Genomic DNA, 21,436 nt, shown 5'->3' on the forward strand with positions numbered 1-21,436 from the left:
TTGGAATAAAATGTCTAAGTGGGGAGTTTGCCCCATAGTTTTGTACTTTCTTAAAGCTATGTACTCTGAAACTACGGTAACCATTTTTCCAGATAAAGGGGCTGTAACCACCCCCTGTCAAGACTAATATGGGACTGAAACAAGGATGCGTTACATCACCAGTACTCTACAATCTCTATGTGACAGATATGAGAGAAGCCCTGGAAACAGTGCAAAATCACCCTTCAAAAGTGGGGGACTCAGCAATCAGCTGGATGACATACGCAGACGATACTGTTATCTTGGATAAAACACTGATAGGTCTGCAGAGAATGCCCAATGCCTCGTATACATTTGCAAAAGACAATCTGTGTGTCAATGCAAATAAGACGAAGATCATGTTGTTTGGAGACAGAGGGTCCAAGAATAATTGGCATGGCTTCAAGTGGAAGATGGATACAGTGGCATTAGAAGTAGTGGATATTTACCCATATCTAGGAATCCCAATTATGAACAATGCTCCTAAAACATTCTACACCAATACAATTGAAGCAAAGAGGGCAAAAAAATTGAATATTAGGAGATACATGGCAAAAAAAGGGTGTTACTCTGTGCAAGGCTTCCTCAAAATGTATAACTCCTAGAAAAGCTGGCCATCTCTCAGCTTAACCTTCAGTTTAATTCTGTTGGCCGTCTCCATGACCATCAGTCTGGCCTCAGAGCTGACAGAAGCACGGAAACTGCTCTCCTGAACATCAGTGAAAATCTGCTCTCCAACCTTGACTCTAACATTCCCTCTGTCCTCATCCTACTCGACCTCTCTTCTGCCTGACACGGACAACCATACCATCCTACTCAACCGTCTCAGTTATAACCTGGGTATCACTAATCAGGCTCTGGCCTGACTGACCTCTTTCCTCTCTGATCGACCCTCCAAGGTCCAACTTGGGTCCTTCCTATCATCCATCTTCCTCTCTACCTGTGGTGTTACTCAGGGGCCTAACCTTTAGCCCTAGCTTTTCAACCAATACCTGGCAACTCTCGCCCACTGCATTGCCACTTTCTGCTCAAATTTCCAGTGCTACGCTGACAACTCATTTTCAGGTTGCCCTCGGCCACCTCCTCTCCCTCTCTCATCTCGGATTGCCTAACTGCCAATCAAGATTGGTGTGCCGCCAATGATCTTTGTCTGAATGCCAGCAAGAAGGAGATCCTCCTCATCAGCACACCGTCAACATCCTTTCCCCTCACTCGCTGGCCGGACTCCCTTGGCCAGTCTCCTAGCCCCACTTGCGAGGCAAAGAACCTCAGAGTCATATTTGACTCCACACTTTTCTTCTCCGCCCACATCTCTGATGTCTCTAAACATCAAACTTCCTACTGCACCTCCTCAGAGGCACTCTGCCTTTCCTCTCCATCCCCCAGAAGCTCATGGTCTCCCAAGCTCTGGTCCTCTCTAGGTTGGACTATTGTAACAGCCTCTTTCTAAATCTACCTGCCTCTACTCTCCACCCTCTGCAACTAAGCAAAACCTGTCCTTGGCCTCAAGCCCTGGGAACGTATCTCTCCAGCTCTGAAATCTCTCCATTGGCTCCCAATGGATGCAAGAATTAAATTCAAAACCCTCTGCATTGTCCACAAGGCTTTCTTGGGCCTGGGTCCAAAATACCTTCAGCTATCCCTCCGCAAATACCTTCCCTCTCGAGCTCTTCGCTCCTCTAACTCCCTCAGGGTCAGTCGTTTTTCAAAGAATCAAGCTGGGGATAGATCTCCGCCTTCGGCTGGGGCCTCCCTATGGAACAGCCTCCTTGCCACTCTAAAACGTGAGGAGAACCATATCCAGTTCCGGAAGCACCTCAAGACCTTCCTCTTTGCTTCTGCCTTTGCTCCCCATCTCCCCTGCTGATCTGTTCTCTCTTGGCACCGTGCACCTGGCCACCATCTGTCCTCCGGGCCACTAAATGCATTGGGGTCTGTATCCGTACCCATACAGCCCGCCTCACTTTTTCTTCCTGCACTTATCAGACCTACCCTGTCTGCTGCCTTAAACCCAGCACTTGCCACTTGCTGGCTGCACTACCACTGTTTGTTGTCTTTATTATTTATTATTATTTATCTATTTCTCCTTTGCTCCGCACTTTCCACTCCCCCCCTTTTCATGCACTTTTCCCCTCCTCCTCTCCCATGCACTTGCGCGTTCTCAATGTCACTGGGCCTAGTAACATCGTTGTTTTGTTCTCCCCTGTTCCCCTCCCTTGCCTTGTCGCACTCTGAAACACTTGTGTACGAGTGCGATAGAAATAAAATATCAATCTAAGAGCAGCATTGTGTCTGGGGTATTATACGCACTAGAAACCCTGGAGGCTAAATATATAACTCGCCTTGATAAATTGGAGGGCAAACTCTGGAGACCTGTTCTTAGATTGCCAAGGCCTGTACCTATTGAAGCTATAAGATGTGAACTGGGTCTTACTTCTCTAACAACTTTGTGGAAGATATGCTGCAGTACAACAAGTTACTCTCTTACCTGGTAATGTTCTTTCGATGGGATGGTCCGACGACATATTCCATATCTATGACAGTAATCACCACAGCTGTGCTGCTTCGGAAAATCTTTAGGCGTCTGCGTCCTGCGTCAATGACGTTGATACGCCGTCCTCGAGGGCCTCCATCAAGCCGACGTCACCGGATGTTGTAAGTAGGACGCACGACGCCCGTAGCCTCAGTTGTAGTTTTTTCCCAGAACGTGTGGCACCAATCTACTGCCGATATGACCACAGAAGGCCTTGCAGAAACGTAAGCTGCAATCACAAATTCTGTAGCGGGGAAGGTAGGGATGGAGCGATATGGAATATGTCATCGGACCATCCCATCGAAAGAACGTTACCAGGTAAGAGAGTAACTTGTTCTTCGAGGGAATTGGGTCCACCGACGTATTCCATATCTATGACAGACTCCCAAAGCAGTACCAACGTAAGGAGGTGGGAAAAGAATTTAGAATATACAAATTTAGAATGCCCAATCAAATTGCAGAGTAAAGGACCGCCTTGCCAAAGGCCAGATCCTGCCCATGGATAGAATCTAGGGAGTAGTGACGTACAAAAGTATGGACCGAAGCCCAAGTGGCTGCATCACAGATGTTACGAATAGGAACACCCCTCTGCAGGGCAGTAGAGGCAGCCATACCCCTAGTCGAATGGGCCCCTAAGCCTACAGGAGGATCCTTACCGGCCAGGCGGTAACATTCAGAAATTGCCAAGATAATCCATCTAGACAAAGTCTGCTTAGTCACAGCTTGTCTCAAACGCCTTCCAGCGTAACCAATAAAGAGCTGATCGGCCACTCTGACCCGGGACATGCATGAAACTAAGCCCTCCTAGGATCTAACCTATGGAGCCTCTCCTCATCCTTACCAGGATGCGGAGGAGGAAAAAATGCCGGAAGAACAACCTTCTGGCTCAAATGAAATTCCGACACCACCTTCGGAAGAAAGGAAGGACGAACTCGAAGGACAACCCTGTCCCTATGAAACAGTGAAGGGTGGCTTAACTGAAAGTGCCTGTAACTCACTCACTCTGCGAGCGGAAGTGACCGCAACTAAAAATACAGTTTTAAGGGTTAACAGTCTCAAAGGACAAGAATGCAAAGGTTCAAACCGAGCACCCATTAGAAACTTGAGAACAAGGCTCAAATCCCAACCAGGCACCTGGAAAGGTGACCGAGGGAACACATTAGTGAGCCCTTTCAGAAACTGAGAAATTAAAGGTATTTTAAAATAAGAACACTCCTTAGACGAGCGCTTAAATATGGACAGCGCCACCAGGTAACCTTTAATGGTACCCACTTGCAAGCCTCTGTGGGCTAAAGAAAGCAAAAAAGAGAACTACAGGAATGTCACATGAAAATGGATCAACATTCTTAACCCTTCACCAGTCGCAGAACTTTCTCCAACGGCAACTGTACAGGGACTTTGTTGCCGGCCGTCTGGCCGAAAGCAATACCTCCATCATGTCTTCAGGGAAGTCCCAATCCTTATACCTCAACCTTTCAGAAGCCAAGGGTGAAGGTTGAGGGATCTGACCTCTAGATGGAGAACCTGACCCCCCCCTCCCTTGAGAGCAGATCGTCTCGGTAGGGAAGACGACGTGGAGGGCAGATGGACAAGTCGAGAAGGTCCGGGTACCACGCCCTCCTGGCCCAAGCCAGAGCAATGAGGATCATCCGGGAACCGAACCTCCGTAACCTCCGCAGCACCGGCGGGATGACGGGGACTGACGGAAACACGTACAGCAGTGGGAAGGACCACTCCACCACAAACGCGTCTCCAAAGGCTCCTCTTGGAGGAAATTCCCACGAGCAGAACCTTGCGCACTTCCGGTTGACACTGGAGGCGAAGAGATCCACTTGACGGGTCCCCCAAAGGGCAAAGATCTCCAGGAGAATCTCCTGAACCAACTCCCACTCATGAGAGATCGCGCTCTGCCTTTTCAGAGCGTCCGCCGCCTCGTTTTCGTCTCCGGCCAGATGAACTGCCGAGATCAAAATTTCCTGCCGGATGGCCCAGAACCAGAGCTGGATCGCCTCCCTGCACAGAGGAAGTGGCCCTGCCCCCCCCCCTTTTTGGTGAGATAGTGCATGTCCACTGTGTTGTCCGTCAGGATCAGGACATTATTTCCTCGCACAGTCGGCAGAAAAGCCTTCAGGGCAAGCCTGACGGCCCTCAGCTCCAACAGATTCATATGGAGTCTGGACTCTGATGGAGACCAACGACCGCTGACTGTCAGCTCGTTGGCATGAGCTCCCCATCCCGTGAGGGATGCGTCCGTCACGATCGTCACCTCCGGCCAGGGCAGCCAAAATGGAGCCCACCATCAGATTGCCTTCGTCGGCCCACCACAGAAGGTCCTGAGCTACCGACGGCGGCACCTGAACGGGGTCCGACATCCTGCCGGAGGACTGTGACCACTGCATCTCGAGAGCCCACTCCAAAGATCTCATCCGCAGTCGGGCCTCTGGCACCAGAAGAATGGAGGATGCCATGAGGTCGAGCAGCCTCAAGAATTCAAACGCCGGGAGACTCTGGGCATGTCGAAACTTGTGTACCATCTGCTGAATGTGAAGAGCCCTCACCTGGGAAGGAAAACACTGCCCCAGGGACGTGTCGAGCACTACTCCGATGTACTAGAGCCGCTGAGTTGGCGTCAAGTGAGACTTCTTTAAGTTGAGGGAGAAGCCTGGCTTGTGAAGGGAATGGCAGGTGACGGACAGATGATCCAAGACTTGCTCGGGAGAGCGCGCCCTGATCAACCAATCATCCAGGTAGGGGTAGACATGAATCCCCCCTTTCCTGAGATGCGCTGCCACAACCACCATGAGCTTGGTGAAAACCCTTGGGCGGAGGTCAATCCGAACGGCAGGACCCAAAACTGAAAGTGCGAGTCGCCAACCGCGAACCTCAGGTACTTCTTGTGCTTTGGATGGATCGGCACATGAAAATAAGCGTCTTTGAGGTCGAGAGACACCAACCAGTCCTGAAGTTGAAGGGCCTGGAGGACTTGAGAAAGAGTAACCATCTTGAACTTGTCCTTCCTGAGGAGCTTGTTCAAATGGTGCAACTCCATGATGGGTCTCAATCCACAGTCTTTCTTCAAAATCAAAAAATAAGGGGACTACCATCCCTTGTTCCTCTCCGCTACAGGCACCAGTACTATGGCGCCTTTCTCCAGCAGGGATTGAATTTCCTGCGCAAGGAGCGGATCCGGACTCTTCAAAGAGAGGATCCCTGGTGGATTGTCGTGAGGCCTCTGCCGGAAAGGAAGACAGTAGCCGTGGGCTACGATCTCCAGAACCCACACATCTGAAGTAATGGCACACCATTCTACCAGATGCTGCGCCAGCCTTCCCCCAACCGGAGAAGCATGGGCCTCATGACTAAGCTGAAGCGGCTGCTGCAGTGCCTGAGAGCAAAGAGGCAACTGCACGCGCGGCCTTTGCACCTCGAGTACCTTGTTTTCAACCTCTGGCACTCCTACGGTTGCCCCTTTGACTAGCAGCTCCCCTCAATTTACTAAAGGATGAGTAATAACGAAAGGAACCTCCCCTCCATTGCTGTCCCCTAGGACGAAAAGGCAGAGGTTGGCGGACTGCAGCGCCCAACGACTTCGCTGCAGCTTTCGAGGAATGCAAACTCTCAAGGCTCTTGTCAGCCTTGCTGCCAAAAAGATGTTCACCATCAAAGGGCATGTTGAGGAGCCGGACTTGCACATCCGGAGCAAAACCCGACTTCCGCAACCACGCAAACCTGCGCATTACGGTGCTGGCCGCCATGGACCGGCTGACGCAATCAACCATGTCAAGACCCAACTGAACAGATTCACACATGGCGTCCTTGCCATCCTGCACGATAGCAAGGAAATCATCCTGTTCCTCCCCTTCGGGAATATGATCAGCAGCTAGGGAAATACAGTTCCACTGAGTGTGCGTGAAACGAGACAAGGCGCAAACGGAGTTGGCAGCCTGAAGCGCTATACCCACAGAAGAAAATACCTTCTTCGCCCAGCCGTCAAAATGTTTTTCGTCCCTATCAGGAGGGCTGGTAGGGTATGACGCCTGCTTTGCGGGGGCCGTAGCCGCCTGCACCACCAAACTCTCCAGAGTAGGGTGCGTTGTCAAGTAGCAGGGGTCGCCTCATGGCTGGGCGATATTTGTTCGGCAGGGACTTACTCACTGCCGGGAGACTCTCCGGAGAAGTACAAGCCTCAGCCACCCTTCTCTACAAGGCCATATGGAATGGCAGCACCGGGTCAGTTGAAGGACCTTGGTCCAAGATATGAGTCAGGTCATCCTGCTGAAAATCCCCAGGGGGGGGCAGACCAACCCAGGTATTCAGTGACCCTCGACATGAGGCGCCGATATGAAGATTTGGCAAGCGTGCCAGGCTACGGTCTACCAAACTCCACCTCCGGAGAGGTGTCTAGACCACTGGCATCGTGCAGCGACTGACGCAGGTCCTCAAGTTGACTGACCAGAAACAATGTCATCAGGAACCAATGCAGGAACCTCACCTTCCTCAGACCCCTCATCCAGCTCAGAAATATAATCTAGAGGCTGGAAAGAGGGCACAGAAGAAGGCACAAAGACATGTTTAGCCTTAACCATCGCCTTTCTTGGGGGTGCCACCGTGCCACGGGGTACCTCCGACAAGGCTGCCTCGAAAGGCGTCGAGGGCGTCGACGGAATGTGCGACGTCGAGCGCGGCGCCCAGTGGTCGCGACGACTGCTCGAGCCCGAAGGCGGACGAGCCGTGTCTCTAGCGCGGCCTCGACCAGCGTCCCCAGACAGCGCGGCCGGACCAGAGCCCTGCGATTGAAAAATCACCAACATCTCCTTTCAGAACGAATCCCATTCCTCCGGAGTGGAATGCTTGTTGGGACAAGCTACCCGCCGACTGGCGGAGTCCTCGGAAGAGGACGGGGAAGGCAACCTGTGACGGCGCTTCCTGGAGTGCCTCGAAGAGGCAGAGGAATGACGGGACCGACTCCCAGAGCGAGAACACCCGGACTCACGACGACGATGCGGAGTCGCCCCTCCAATAGCCCGTCGAATGACCAGTGGAACGCGACTTCCGGGGCATGGCCACCTTAACGATCGACAGCTTCTTCTTACACTCCCGCAAGGCCTTCAAAGTGAGCAATTGGCAGTCGACACAGTCGTCCGTATCGGGGTCCTCCCCGAGGCACCAGAGGCAAGCGTTGTGCGTCTCCGTCAGGGACATCTTGGACCCGCACACCTGACACTTCTTAAACCCGGACCTCGGGGTGGAAGAAGCCAAAGACGACATTCGATAGCAATGAAGAAACCGGTCCGAAGAACTGAAAGAACAGGATTCAGTAGAATCGAGGCGTGCCGAGATCTCCGAAGCGAGCACGTTCGCGGAAAAAACAGAACTGAGGCTACGGGCGTCGTGCGTCCTACTTCGAACATCCGGTGACGTCGGCTCGACGGAGGCCCTCGAGGACGGCATATCGACGTCATCGACGCAGGACACAGACGCCGAAAGATTTTCCGAAGCAGCACAGCTGTGGTGATTACGGTCATAGATATGGAATACGTCGGAGGACCCAATCCCCTCGAAAATTGTATATTAATATGTTATCAGAAAGAATCCAGAATAGTTTATTGAGCAGGATTGCCATGAATATGGATAGGAGGAAGGAGCATAACAGCTTAATGAAAATCTACAGGTGACTTACCTCCTTCCTAAATGATATTGGCTTATGCATTCATGCATACTTTGAAGTAAATCACATATATAAGTGACTAAAAATGAAGGCTGAGGAATGGAATGCTGCTAAGAATTTGGCAACCTTAAATATCAAGAAATGCTGTGTCCAATTCACCATCCAGGGGCTACTGCTATCTAAACCCCGAAATTACGTATTAAAAATGTATAACCAAGATCTTTCTAGGTGTATCATATCCCTCAGTTTTAACATCCTCCCATGCTATAAGTATGTGGGGGCCTGGAACCCTGTCCCTTGCAATGAAAGAGTGTCGACTATATAAACAAGAGGTTGAAACGTCTAGACACCTCTTAACAGAGTGTAACTGTCTGCAGGAAGTCTATTATAAGGGATATAGGGATTTGATATGTGATCTCAGGATGATAACTACAGACCAATTGCGGTCAGAATTTGGTTGAAGGGTGACCCTGACAGATTATTTGGCTGTATTTATTTAATAGTATTCTTTTATTAGGTGATACTCATTTGCTTTCCCACCCCCTCCCCATTTTGGAAAAAAGATAACACCAATTGATTGGAGTGTGATAACTGATTCAAGTTAACTATATATTTTTACACTTTTTAAAGGACTGTATGAAGGAAATGTAAAGGTATAAAAGATATGAGCAATGCTAGGTTTTGTATAAACTAAATGTCTATTTAGGGTGTAATGATATCAAATGGAATGCTACGTATTTTTAAAATGTGTCAATTTGTTACAAAGTGTTTAAGGCTTTAATTAACCAATTGCACTATAAACTAAATTTAAAAAAAAAAAATGTTCCTAAAAAATAATTTTAAGAAAGTCTGACCCAACAGAATCATAGAAGGGAATAGCTGTTTACCTGTAACTCCATTTCTCTTGCATTGGTATCTTTCATGGATTCACATGCTTGGAATGTTCCCCGTCGTCAGGCTGGGAATCCTCGGTAAGTTATATAGACATTTTCCATAGGAAAAATTCCGACACTTGTGTCCCATCTACGTCGTTTTGGGCCGCGCACGCCGGCGCCACTAGGACGTAGAGGTATATATAGCCCCGCCGCCCCACGGCTCCCTCAGATTTCGGCCCCCAAAGTAGTATGGGGGGGATCTCTGGTTTGCATGCTCAGGGGAGGCAGGCAGGCGCATGTGAATCTGTGAAAGATACCAATGCTGGAGAAATGGAGTTACAGGTAAGAAACTATTCCCTTCTCCAGCATTGGATCTTTCATGGATTCACATGCTTAGAATAGATTGTATAGCAGTATCCCCCAACATTGGAGGCGTGTATGCAAACCAACATCACAATAATCACAATGCATATTTACCATGGCAACACATTACATTATAGTATGTTAACAGTGAAAGACACGACACTGTAAAGCATAGTTGCCGAAGGGTGTAACCCCCCCCCCCACTTGGGGCTTACCTTATTGGAACAGGTGACGTAGTACTGCACGCCCCATCTGTGTATCTTCAGCATGTTGCTGTGCGAGACAGTAATGCCGGGTAAACTTGTGTGGTACCGACCAGGAAGCCGCCTGGCAGATATCCCCCAGCGGAATTCCGGACCACAACACCGTCGACGACGATGTAGATCTCGTCCAATGGGCCCTTGGACGATTTTCTAGCGGTTTTCCGGCCTTGGAATGACAATAAGAAATGGCCGAAGACACCCATCTGGATAGTCCTTGTTTTGAGATCGCCTTAACCTTAGCCGCAGGACCATAAGCTACGAAAAGTTTTCTCGTGTCTCTGAAGCTTTGAGTGCGATGGAGATAAAATTTTAAAGCTCTTTTCACGTCCAATGTATGGAGTGTCTTCTCCGCCACTGAAGACGGTGTTGGAAAAAATGTAGGCAACACTATAGAAGCGTGTTTATGGAACATGGAAGGCAATTTAGGTACGAAATGCGGGTTAGTGGCCAGCACAACTTTATTACTGAAAAACCTCAAATACGGAGGGTCGATCACTAAAGCTTGTATTTCTGACAGACGTCAAGCTGAAGTAATGGCCACCAGGAAAGCCAATTTCCAAGACAAAAATTTTAATGATGTTGACGACATTGGTTCAAAAGGGGGTTTCATCAGGGCTGCCAGAACCAGGTTTAGACTCCAGATCGGAGGAAACTTCTTCGTGGGAGGAAAGGTTCGAAACAACCCTTTAAGGAAGTGTTTAACTAGACGGTCACTGAACAATGGAGTTGAATGCCTCTTCCGAGTAAATCTCGAGATGGCAGCCAGATGCACCTTTATGGATGAAACAGATAAACCGTTTTTAGCCAGGAGCAACAAGTATGGTAGGAGCTGTTCCGGTGTGATCGTCAGCGGGACCAAACCTGGTTGACCTGCACACCATATGCAGAACCTTTTCCATTTGTATCAATATGAAGCGTTTGTGTAAGGTGCCCTTGCAGCTTGCAAAATGCGACGACAATCCGCTGGAATCGCTAACGCGCCAAACTCGGAGAAATCAGGAGCGAGGCCGTCAGATTGAGGCTGTCCGAGTCGTGATGCCAAACGACCCCTTTCTCCTGAGACAGAAGGTTGGGGATCTTCTGGAACCTCATTGGTTCTGCCGCTGAAAGGTGAAGTAGATCTGAGAACCACATTTGTCTGGCCCAATACGGGGCCACCAGGATAACCCGACATGGATATCTGTGGATCCATTGCAGAGTCTGACGGATGAGAGGAAATGGGGGGAAGGCATACAGAAACTTGCCCGTCCACGGGAAGGAGAACGCGTCCCCTAACGAGTCTTGTTGTGGCCACCTGCTCGCGTATTGTGAGCATTTCTTGTTGTTTCTCGTCGCAAAGAGATCGAGGGCCGGATGACCCCATTTTGCGAAGACACGGTGCAGTTGTTGGTCGTTCAGTTCCCATTCGTGTAGACGATTCATCTCCCTGCTGAGAGCATCTTTTTGCACATTTTTTACTCCTGGTAAGTGGAACGCCAACAGATGTATGTCGTGTTGGAGGGCCCAATGCCAGATCTCCTGGGCTTCCGTCGACATGATCCTGGAGCGAGTTCTTCCCTCTTTCGTAGATAAAACATTGTTGTCGTGTTGTCTGTAATGATTCTCACCACTGAGCCTTTTATCTGTGGTAGAAAGGATTTCAGGGCCCAACGCACCGCCCTCAACTCTAGCAGATTGATGTGAAGGGCTGATTCCTCCGATGACCAACGACCCTGAACCTGTAGGGACTCCAGATGAGCTCCCCACCCAGTTAGAGAAGCATCCGTTACCACTGTCCTCTGGAACGCAGGTTCCAGCAGGGGCATTCCCTTCGTCGGATGTATGGAAATTCTCCACCATTGAAGAGCCTGCACAAGCTGGCCGTTGATGGTCAACTTGTCCGACCAGCGCCCTTGACTCGGTGCCCATCAATCCGCCAAGAATTCCTGAAGAGGCCTCATGAAGAGGCGACAATTGTCGATGAAGGGTATGCAGGACGACATGGTCCCCAGCAGGGACATGTACCTTCACACTGACACTCTGGTGTCGACCTTCCATTCCGATGCCTTTTGTTGCAGTTTGTGAATCCTTTCAAGGGATGGCCTCACCAGCCCCGACTGCGTGTGGAACTCTGCCCCCAAAAAGACCAAGGTCCTTGATGGCTTTAATGAGGACTTGTCGAAGTTCACTGCGAAGCCCAAACGTTGTAGAAGGGACATGGTGGCATCTAGGCTTTCTTGTGCCCTTTCAGGAGACAATCCCCTCACTAGCCAGTCGTCCAAATAAGGGTACACATGGTGACCTTCCTTTCTTAACCAGGCTGCTATTGGAGATAGACATTAGGTGAACGTCCTGGGGGACGATTTTAGTCCGAACGGGAGGACCTTGAACTGATAGTGGGTTCGTCCGACGACGAACCACAGAAATCTTTTGTGTCGTCGACGCATCGGGATATGGAAGTATACGTCCTGAAGGTCTAGCGACGACAAATAATCTTCGGGTTGTATCGATCGGATCACCTCCTGGAGCGTAAGCATTTTGAATTTTAAATTCTTGAGCAGTTTGTTGAGTGCTCGTAGATCCAGAATGGGACGCCATTTTCCATTTGGTTTTTTGACGGCAAAGTAACGGGAGTACACTCCCTGTCCTTTTTCTGCCACCGCGACCAGTTCTATAGCCCCTTTCTGCAGCATAAGCGCCACCTCCTGCAGTAGTATTTGAAGGTGGGGCTGAGCCGAGAACACCGGTGGAATGTGTGGTGGCTTGTCCTTGAACTGTAGAGAGTGGCCCAGATGAATCGTGTCCAAAACCCAATGGTCTGTTATGCGCTCCCACTCGTCGACGTGACGAGACACTCGGCTCCCCATGACGTCCTGAAACATGTCATTGTTGGTTCTTGGCTTGTTTATCTTTCGTCGACGAAGGGTAGGCACCCTGCCGTCTGGAGGTTTGGTAATCTCTGCCTCTACGAGAAGACTGGGCCGCACGTCTGTAGCCCTGGGACGAGTAGGAGGGTCTGTTGAAACCTCGGTCTCTAGATGACCCAAACCGGGAGTTACCAGAAGCCCCTCTGAAAGGACGAAAGGAACAAAAATTCCTACCACTCTGGAGGGCTCCGAGTGACCGCGCCGTGTCAGTATCACTTTCATGCCCTTCAAGGCCTCATCAACTTTTTCACCGAACAGTTGTTCCCCTTCACACGGCATATCCAAGACTTTATATTGCACCTCCGGTCTGAACGTAGTGCACTTGAGCCAGGCTTGTCTTCGTAGTACTACGCTATTATTGATTTGCTTAAATCCGGACTCGGCTAGGTCGACAGCAATGTTAATAGCATGGTTGGAGGCCTCTTCTCCTTCCCGTACTAGCAACATGGCGGACTTTCTATGTTCTTCGGGCAAATGTTCCAAGATAGGAGCCAGCCGGTGCCACATTTCCCTGTCATACCTAGACATAATCGGCAAGGAGTTGGCTGCTTTAACTGTAGTCGTGTTGACCGACAGCACCTTCTTGCCAAAAGCGTCTTGCCTCCTGGCTTCGTTGTCCAGCGGGGTCATGCATTTATGTTGAGACCTGGCCTTTCTAGCCGCAGCCGCAGATAACACCGATTCCGGCGAAGGTTGAGACGTCAAGCACTTGGGAGTCGATTCCGGAGCCTTGAATTTCTTCTCCAAACGACCTTTTATTGCCGGTTCCGAGAAAGGATGACGCATGGACTTCAGGCCCTCTTGCCAGACATGGTCTAAAACAGGGATGGCGAATATGGATTTCCTTCTCTTGCCCAAATGATCAAAAAGAACACAATCCTTTTTCTCTTCTTCAGGGACTAGGCCACACTCAGCACACGCCTTACTCATCATGGCATGGAACGCCCCCACGTCGTCAGGTGGTGATGGCTGCGCCGGACTTCTCGGAGCTTCCATTTCCGCTTCGGAGTCCCATGTTGGGTCCATTGAGGGGGATATTGAGATGTCTGAACCCGACCCTTCGTGGTCTGAATTAGAGTCCGGTAGTTCTCCCTCTTCTTGGGGGCGAGGGCGATCTTCCACAGCTAGGGAAGCGGCAGTAATCCTGGTCGTCGAGCGAGGAGCCGGGCTCGTCGACGAGTGGCGTAGACTGTAGCAGTGCTGGGGCACTGGGCTGAGATATCTGTGTGTCCAAACGCTCTAACAGCTTCTGTAGCGTATTTAGCACCTCCAAGGACAGAACTGCCTGGGGATTCAGTAATGACGAGGTCATAGGGATGATACCCGCACTCAAGAGCGGCACCGCACTGGTTGGTTGAAACCCCAGATCAGTTGGGTGCGCGACCGGGCCACGTTCCTCGTCAGCCGACGAGATGGAAAAAGCCGCCTCTGGTTGCAGCAGGGCCTCAGGCGGAACGGGGTCGAAAACCTCCGGTTGCCATCCCATAGACGGAACCACCGTCGACGACATGTTTCCTACAGCCGCAGCCTGAACTGTGGGAGGAGCCGCCGATGACGCAGGTGTCGACGAGCGGGCCGTCGACGAAGCAAGTGGCGCAGGGCCTTGAGGTGTTCCCGCCGCTTTCGGGGCCGACTTGCTGGCCGAGGCCTCTCGACTTAAGGTAGACTTATGACGGTCTCCTGAGGAGGATTTAGATGGTTCTTTTCTCTCCTTTTTAGACGAGGAGGAAGAAGACGATGCCTTGTGTGAAGAGGGGGCCTTCGAATGTTTCTCCGAATGTTTCTCCGAGGGGCGTTTTTCAGCAGAACGCGCCTTCTTCGTCGGGGGTTCTGACTTACTTCTCGAGGCCGTGGAGCCCACCTCCGATGCCGGGTGAGCACCCGCCCCGTCAGTGAGCCAATCGACAAGGTGTCTTTTTCGGTCTTTGAGGGTCTTCTGGGAGAAGCCCTGACAGATTTCACATGTGTCCGCTGTGTGGTGAGGATAAAGACAGTAAATGCAGTCCATATGACCATCCCCTTCGTACACCCAAAGAGCAGATACGCGAGGTAATCCCACTACTTTGGAAGACGGTTGAAATTTGAGGGAGCCGCGGGGGCGGGGCTATATATACCTCTACGTCATAGTGGCGCCGGCGTGCGCGGCCCAAAATGACGTAGATAGGACACTAAAGTGTCAGAATTTTTCCTATGGAAAATGTCTATATAATTTACCGAGGATTCCCAGCCTGACGACGGGGAATATTCTAAGCATGTGAATCCATGAAAGATCCAATGCTGGAGAAATGGTCAATATTCCAGCAATGTCAAACAGGATCATTGATGAGACTGGCATACCTCTGTTGTCAAATCACATTCAACTGCAAGAGAAGTTTATCCCATTTAGAACAAAGCATCGTTTGGATTGGGTGAGCGGTCTCCAATTTTATTCAATGGCACAATGCTTTCCCATGAGCAAAGTGTAGAGTCAGCACATCGACCACCCTGCACCTCCCAAGCCAGAGGACCATAAAGAGGCCACAGAAGAGGATGAGGGGACTACACTGAAGACTTCCAGTACCTCGAGACTAATCGCCGCCACACCGACATGGAGATTGCAGAGTGAAACTACTCTGATATCAGCAGCCAGAGGAACAGAAGGGTAGATGTCTGCAATGGGGCCCCACTAGTCTGGAAGAACAGAAACAAGGCATCCTAGTGAGTTATACAAGAACCAAAGGAATAAGTGCAGGCCAAGAAATCTCAAACCATAACTTTCTTCAAATTGGCAGAGAGGAGTTCTTTAAAACAGCATGAGAGGAAACAGTTCTGCACTGGATGTGCAGGGTCAGCAACAGAAGAGCCTACAACTTAAGGAAAAGGAACCAAGATCCCAGGCAGAGTACAGGGGACCCACTAGTAGAGAAAATATGCCAAAAGTTGAGTTTCATTGTTGAAGAGCCTGCAGCATGGTGTCCTATCTTGGTATCCTGAGAGGTCACAGTTCCCCTCTAGATGGGCACGGTCAGCAACAGAAGACCCTGCGACGTGAGGAACAGAACATGGTAATGAATGAAGTCAGGAGTACCACATATTCAGTAACAAGTATGAAATGGTCCCCCAGAAGCTTTGGAATGAGGAAAGAATAATGTTGACCCAATTCAGAATCAGAAGCTGCCGGTCTGAACAAATGCTGCATAGCAAGCCATTGGAGGCACCCCACACTGTAGGAATGTCACCAAGGCCCCAACAGACTACCCAAACACAAGGCAAAAGGTCCAGTACCCACAAAACCCACGTCTTTCTGGAAGGAACGGTGCCTCCACTTAGGTAGTGTAACTGCCAGACCAAGTGTCCTAAAGGAAAAACAAAATGCCCTGCAGAGGTAGAGATCAGACTATTATTGTTGGATCAAGGGGAAGAGTACTGCACAGAGTTCCTTCTGGTCAGAGCAGAGGCAAAGGTTCACAGTTGGGGACAAAGAGGTTCATGAGACACTGGTGAAGCGCTTCAGTGGTGGTCCTTGGGCATGTTTTTCCTTGTGCTTCATAGTCCAATCTCAGCATTTGACAAAGTAATTATAGCGAGTCCCTGCTTTTATCCAAAAACCTAAGGCTTACCCCAAACTCTAATAAGGAAAACCTGCACCATTAAAACATTTGTCAGCCAGCCAATTAGTGCCGAGTTTCCACATACAATCGTATGAGGGAATTGGCATTACAAATCTTAAGGGATATTGATTCCAAAACCTCCTATGCAAAGGCACCACCAACTCAAGCTCCTGGCTAGAGCTCACGTCAGTAATGACCCTAGACTGTTATTCACAGTTATGCCACACAGGCCAACCTGGATTTAAACAAACTAGGAGCACCATTTTAGGGCTCTCAAGGAGCAAGAAAGGCTTCCTCTCTAGGAAAATAGAACAAGGCCACCTGCCAAACCTCAATGGGGAAAAATGGTTGGGAGCATCAAACGCCAATGGTTCAGAGAACCACCAAACACAGGCAATAACCAATACACAATGAGCAATCAATCCAAAATGCCATCAAGGAGCACATCTGATACCCTAAACAGCAACAGACAGAGTGCTTAAATAGCTCCAGAAGACCATAAACCTATTTTACCCATTATGCATTTTATTTGTTGAAAATATGAAAAGCATTGTGGTCACTTAATTCACAGTACAATTATCAAAGTTGTATTTGGGTCCAAAATTTAGAGCTACAATGCCAATAAAATATGCATTTTGTAAAGGCTGTCATTGTAAAATACTAGTAGGCCAACATAAAATATATCTCATGTAATTGTTCAATATACCGAAATGTAGATGTTATTCTCCCATTAAACCAAGGATTGCGAAGATCCTCTTAAGGACTAGCCTTACCTAGCATACGGGAATACCAGCATTTTGTCTGTAAACCAAACTGATTCTTTTGTGGCGCCACACATTGAAAAACTTCATGGATCCCAAATCTTCTACAGAGGCAATGTTTCTAATGGGAGAGAAATTAATCTAGGTCAAGAATGTCAAAAACACTGTAATAAATATAGCACAATTCATGATAAGGTTTCAAGAAAGGGAACTTAAAAATGCAAAAGAAGTGTTTGCATTATTTGGTCAATGTATTTGGCAAATAAACATTACATACAAAAGATACATTTGGAGACAAAATAGATGGCAACAACTATTATTCAGAAGGCATCTGGGTAGTTTCTATAGAAAGAACCATGAAAAAGAAATACAAAGTTACTTTATCAAGTTGTATAGCATAGTCATCTTCTCTATCCTACTGGAAACCCCCACTAAAAACACAAGTGTGTGTTCCACCCTCCTATGATGATCTGAATGGCCCTTTTATCGCATGCCGATTACCTAAAGAATTTCAGAAGTCTCAGTAATTCATTGGCTGTGCTACAAGTATTTAAATTTCTGTCCACTAAACAGATTTGCATAGCATATTCTTCCAATGTCTCTAGCATATGTATTCCTCATACATTTAGGAACTACCGTAACAGCTTTGTTTTAAAAAACAAAATCGTACTTAAAAAAAGCTACGATTCTTGACTGACATCAGGAATTAAGGAGACCATCAAAGGGGCCATCTTCTGTGTGAGGGAATCCCAGGAAGATAACGTGGGTATTTATGGCAATGACCCTTTGACAAATCTCACTCATACAATTTGTAATCACCTGCAACGGATATTCTGGGCTTAGAAACTCTGGGTATTAAGCACGTTATAAATAACCAATTACAATTTCAGACTATGTATTTTGCTTTTCGCAAGTTGCAGTTATAGCATGTTTTTTTCTGCCGCTGTCTGTTACGATCATGACAAGACATGATTCCATCTCAGTGTCCTCGGTCACTTCACAAATCCTTGTGCCTAAAAGCTTGTGTACAATGTAGAAACGTTTGACCATAGCACATAGTCGCCCTTAATTTCATTATACCACAATTAATGCTTTGTTGTAATGTGTCCATCTTTCCTGGCCATCGCATGTTGTTCAGAATGTTTGTTTGCCTGTATGAGATAACGAGTGCCCAGAGTACTGGCTGCTGTGTGAGTGCGCTGCTTTCCCTGTTCTACTCTAAATTCTTTAATTCACAGTTATGAACCCTCCCAATGGTATGTATTTTGCCATCCTCTAAAGCCTGAAAAGCAGATCCATGCAGGCTTGATATGTGCCCAACTTTGCACCAGACCTGCAGATGAACTGGCCTGCTGTTATATCTCTGTTACCAGTTTAATGGTATCCACTACAGAGTGTAATTTGATTTCTGACTTTGAGAACATTCAGACATGTAATTGCTCATTTTAATATAGCCGGTAAGATAGCTATAGCCGGTAAGATAACTCAGTGGTTTGAGCGCTCGCTGCTGTGATGTGTGTAGTGTGTGTGATCTGCAGGTTTGAATCCCGGCAAGACCAACTCAGCCTTTCATCCTTCTGAGGTTGACGAGTACCAACACAGGTTGGGTGATATTGTATATATATTTGTTCTATATAAAGCGCTTAAACATAAGTGCTATATAATAACACAATTATCATTTGGCGTTGGACATAGGCTTGCAATCACAGTAATTAGGTAATATGGGCCTATGCACACTGGTATTAACGATACATATGGTGATCTTGCATAAAATGTATATTACATTACATGTGTATATGTACATTACAGTGATATCGTAACTAGATTTTTTGTAGCGTACTTAGGAAGAATGCTATGTGATGCCACTTCCCGGTTTGTCAAGGGGTGAAAGGTTGTGTTTCATCGCTTGCCCTGATGTCACTTTGGGGTTGTCAAATAACAGCACTTCCTGTGATGTCATACGTTGAAGGTCATGTGATGTCACTTCCGCTACCCCAGGCATTTTGGTGAACCCTGCTCAAGCGGTTTGGTGTGAAAAGTAAAAGATGGAATGGGTACAGAACTTTGGTTACCTTGGAATCAGTTTTTCCCAATCTCTAGGATGGGGGACCCATATCAAAAGAACATCCACTCGCACGAAGCAGATGATTGGGGTTGTCTTTCGTTTCATTGGGTATTCCCCAGTGACCCATTTGCTACGTGAGTATAGAACAAAATCTGTGGAAACTGTTGTATATGGAGCAGGCGTCTAAGGCTACTCAAAGCTTAACCCACTGGAAGTGTGTGAAAAAGATTTCTTAAAAAGGGTATGAGGTCCTCCAGGGAGCCCGATCTCTCAGTGCATCTTGAACTTGGTGTTATGCGCCAAAGAATTACCAGAGTCTAAAACCACCCTTGCTGTGGGTTTCCGCAAAGTCTAACCTCCAGGCTTCCCTAACAAAGAGCATATTAGAAGATGCATGTAAGAGCGATGTAGCGGATAGCATCCCGTGGCTTGGGTATGTTAAAAAAAAAAAAAAAAAACAAGCTATCCTGAGATTGGGGGGACTGGTAAAAAAAACCAAGGTTATTGAATTCAAACAAAAAAAAAATACTCAAACGAGCTTTCTTTGATTACAGCAGCCAGAGAGAAGAACCGCTAGGATTTTCCTTTGGAGTAGCACAATTTTGGAGGTTAATGCATCTTGGATGGTTATGTACCATTCCTTACAAGCATTGATAGGTGAGGTAGCTGGGATTGGATTTTCCAATTCCTTAAAAATGGAGAAAAATTCTTTGGAATTAGAGGATGCGTTACTAATACGTGTATTGTATGCCTTGGCCTTATGAGTTATCATTGCAGCTGTGTAGGTTTTGTTAGGAGCTCTGTATGCTTTGGCAGAGTCTATTGTCTGGGATTTTTATTGATATGTTCTAGCTATCTTTTAGTTCATCTCAGCAAGACCAATTCCTCATTAAACCAGAAGCTCTTGCCTTTGTCGGCACAGCGTGTTTTGGTTGTTAAAGGTGCAGCCATGTCAATGGTAGCAGTAAGGCACTTATTATAGGCCTCTGCTAAGAGATCAGGGTTGTTGCTAGTAACCATATTGGGTGATAGTGCATCTGTTATAATGGGGGCTAGATTTTCAATTGTAAGACTAAGGTTATTTGATGATTCGTAGGTATCTGTTACCTTAGTTGAGGAAGGGCTTGTCTCTGTTCTAGTTAAAGAGAAGTTAATGCTATGGTGGTCAGTCCAGTCAAGGGGTACAATTTACTCAATGGATATTTTGCCATTAAGAGTTAGTATCCAGTCAGAGTACGTCCTTTGGAAAGAGTGGGGGCTTTGACTAGCTGTGTAAAATTCATATCTGAGAGTGCCGTGTGTAAGGCTTCTGCTTTAGCGTCATGCTCATCATTGAAGCCTAGGTTAATATCGCCTAAAATAATACATTTGGTGTTTGGCTTAAAGTGGGGAGCTAGCATTAGGGGTCTGTCTAGGTTGGGGTGGGTGTTGCTATTCAGAGATCTACAGATGACCACGAAATTGAAAGTGGTATTTTGATCAGTACCGAGTTTGGCAAAGAGGAGTTCTTAGCCTGCTATTTCTTTGATAGGACAAGATCTTATTTGTAGATTGGATTTTGCTATAATGGCCACACCGCATCCAGGTGTAGTAGCTCTATCAGACCTGATAATATTGTAGTCTGGAGGGATGGCTAGGGCTAGTAGGGGTCTAGAGGCTTGGTGTAACCAGGTTTCTGTGACTACTAGTAGGTCAAGTTTTTGATCAGTAATAAGGTCATGGGTTTCAATGGCGTGAGCTCCTAGTGATCGGGCATTGATAAGGGCTCCCTTGATGTTACAAGGTAATTCTGTGGGAGGCACTTATGTCGGGATATGAGCCTCGTCAGCCGTGGCACTAGTGAGATAATTTAGTGAGGGTCCACTGAGTGACTTGTGTTGTTTGAAATTATACCAATGATTAGGTTTGGACTGTGTAGGCAACACATGAGAAAGGCTGTAGTTAGTATGGGACAGGAAGGAGTGTGCTCATAAGCAATTTAATCTGGCGGAGCCATGAATAGGGTAGGTGATCGAATTGAGATTGTTATTCGGGTTGTAAACCTGATCTATCAGAGGTGTGAGCTCACAGGCAATGCGTTCTTAGAGTCTTTCGTTGTGTTAGGTGTATATGGGTAGCTCTGGATAGGTGGGAATGAGGAGTTGTGAGAAGAAAGGGTGTGGGACGGGATGATGCCGGTGACAGGCTATTTTGGCTAAGCCATTGCCAAGGGTTATATAGGAACTACCTAAGCAGGGTGGACAGTCTGGTATTAGGCAGTATGGAAACATGATGGTCAGTAGCAGGCCGAGTATAACTAGATTATCTAGGAAAAACCTTAGGCAAAGAGGGATGCCCAAAAGAGGATAGCAGCAGGTTGGACAAGGTGGGCAGTACACTTGAACAAAACAATAT

At 47.9% G+C, this 21,436-nt stretch overlaps 1 protein-coding gene across 3 annotated transcripts in view; it reads right to left on the bottom strand.

The window, feature by feature from the left end:
* The window catches only part of IRAG2 (inositol 1,4,5-triphosphate receptor associated 2), a 2,448,326-nt gene that overhangs the window by 1,064,307 nt on the left and 1,362,583 nt on the right, over window positions 1-21,436 (bottom strand). For all 3 annotated transcript variants that reach the window (XM_069628487.1, XM_069628486.1, XM_069628485.1), the window contains exon 22: window positions 16,990-17,098. In XM_069628487.1, coding sequence (XP_069484588.1) covers window positions 16,990-17,098 — 109 coding nt within the window. The remainder of the gene's footprint in view (window positions 1-16,989; window positions 17,099-21,436) is intronic.

This window comes from Ambystoma mexicanum, chromosome 12 (genome assembly GCF_040938575.1).
Source record: "Ambystoma mexicanum isolate Mex_15411 chromosome 12, UKY_AmexF1_1, whole genome shotgun sequence".
In the NCBI taxonomy this organism is placed as follows: domain Eukaryota; kingdom Metazoa; phylum Chordata; class Amphibia; order Caudata; family Ambystomatidae; genus Ambystoma; species Ambystoma mexicanum.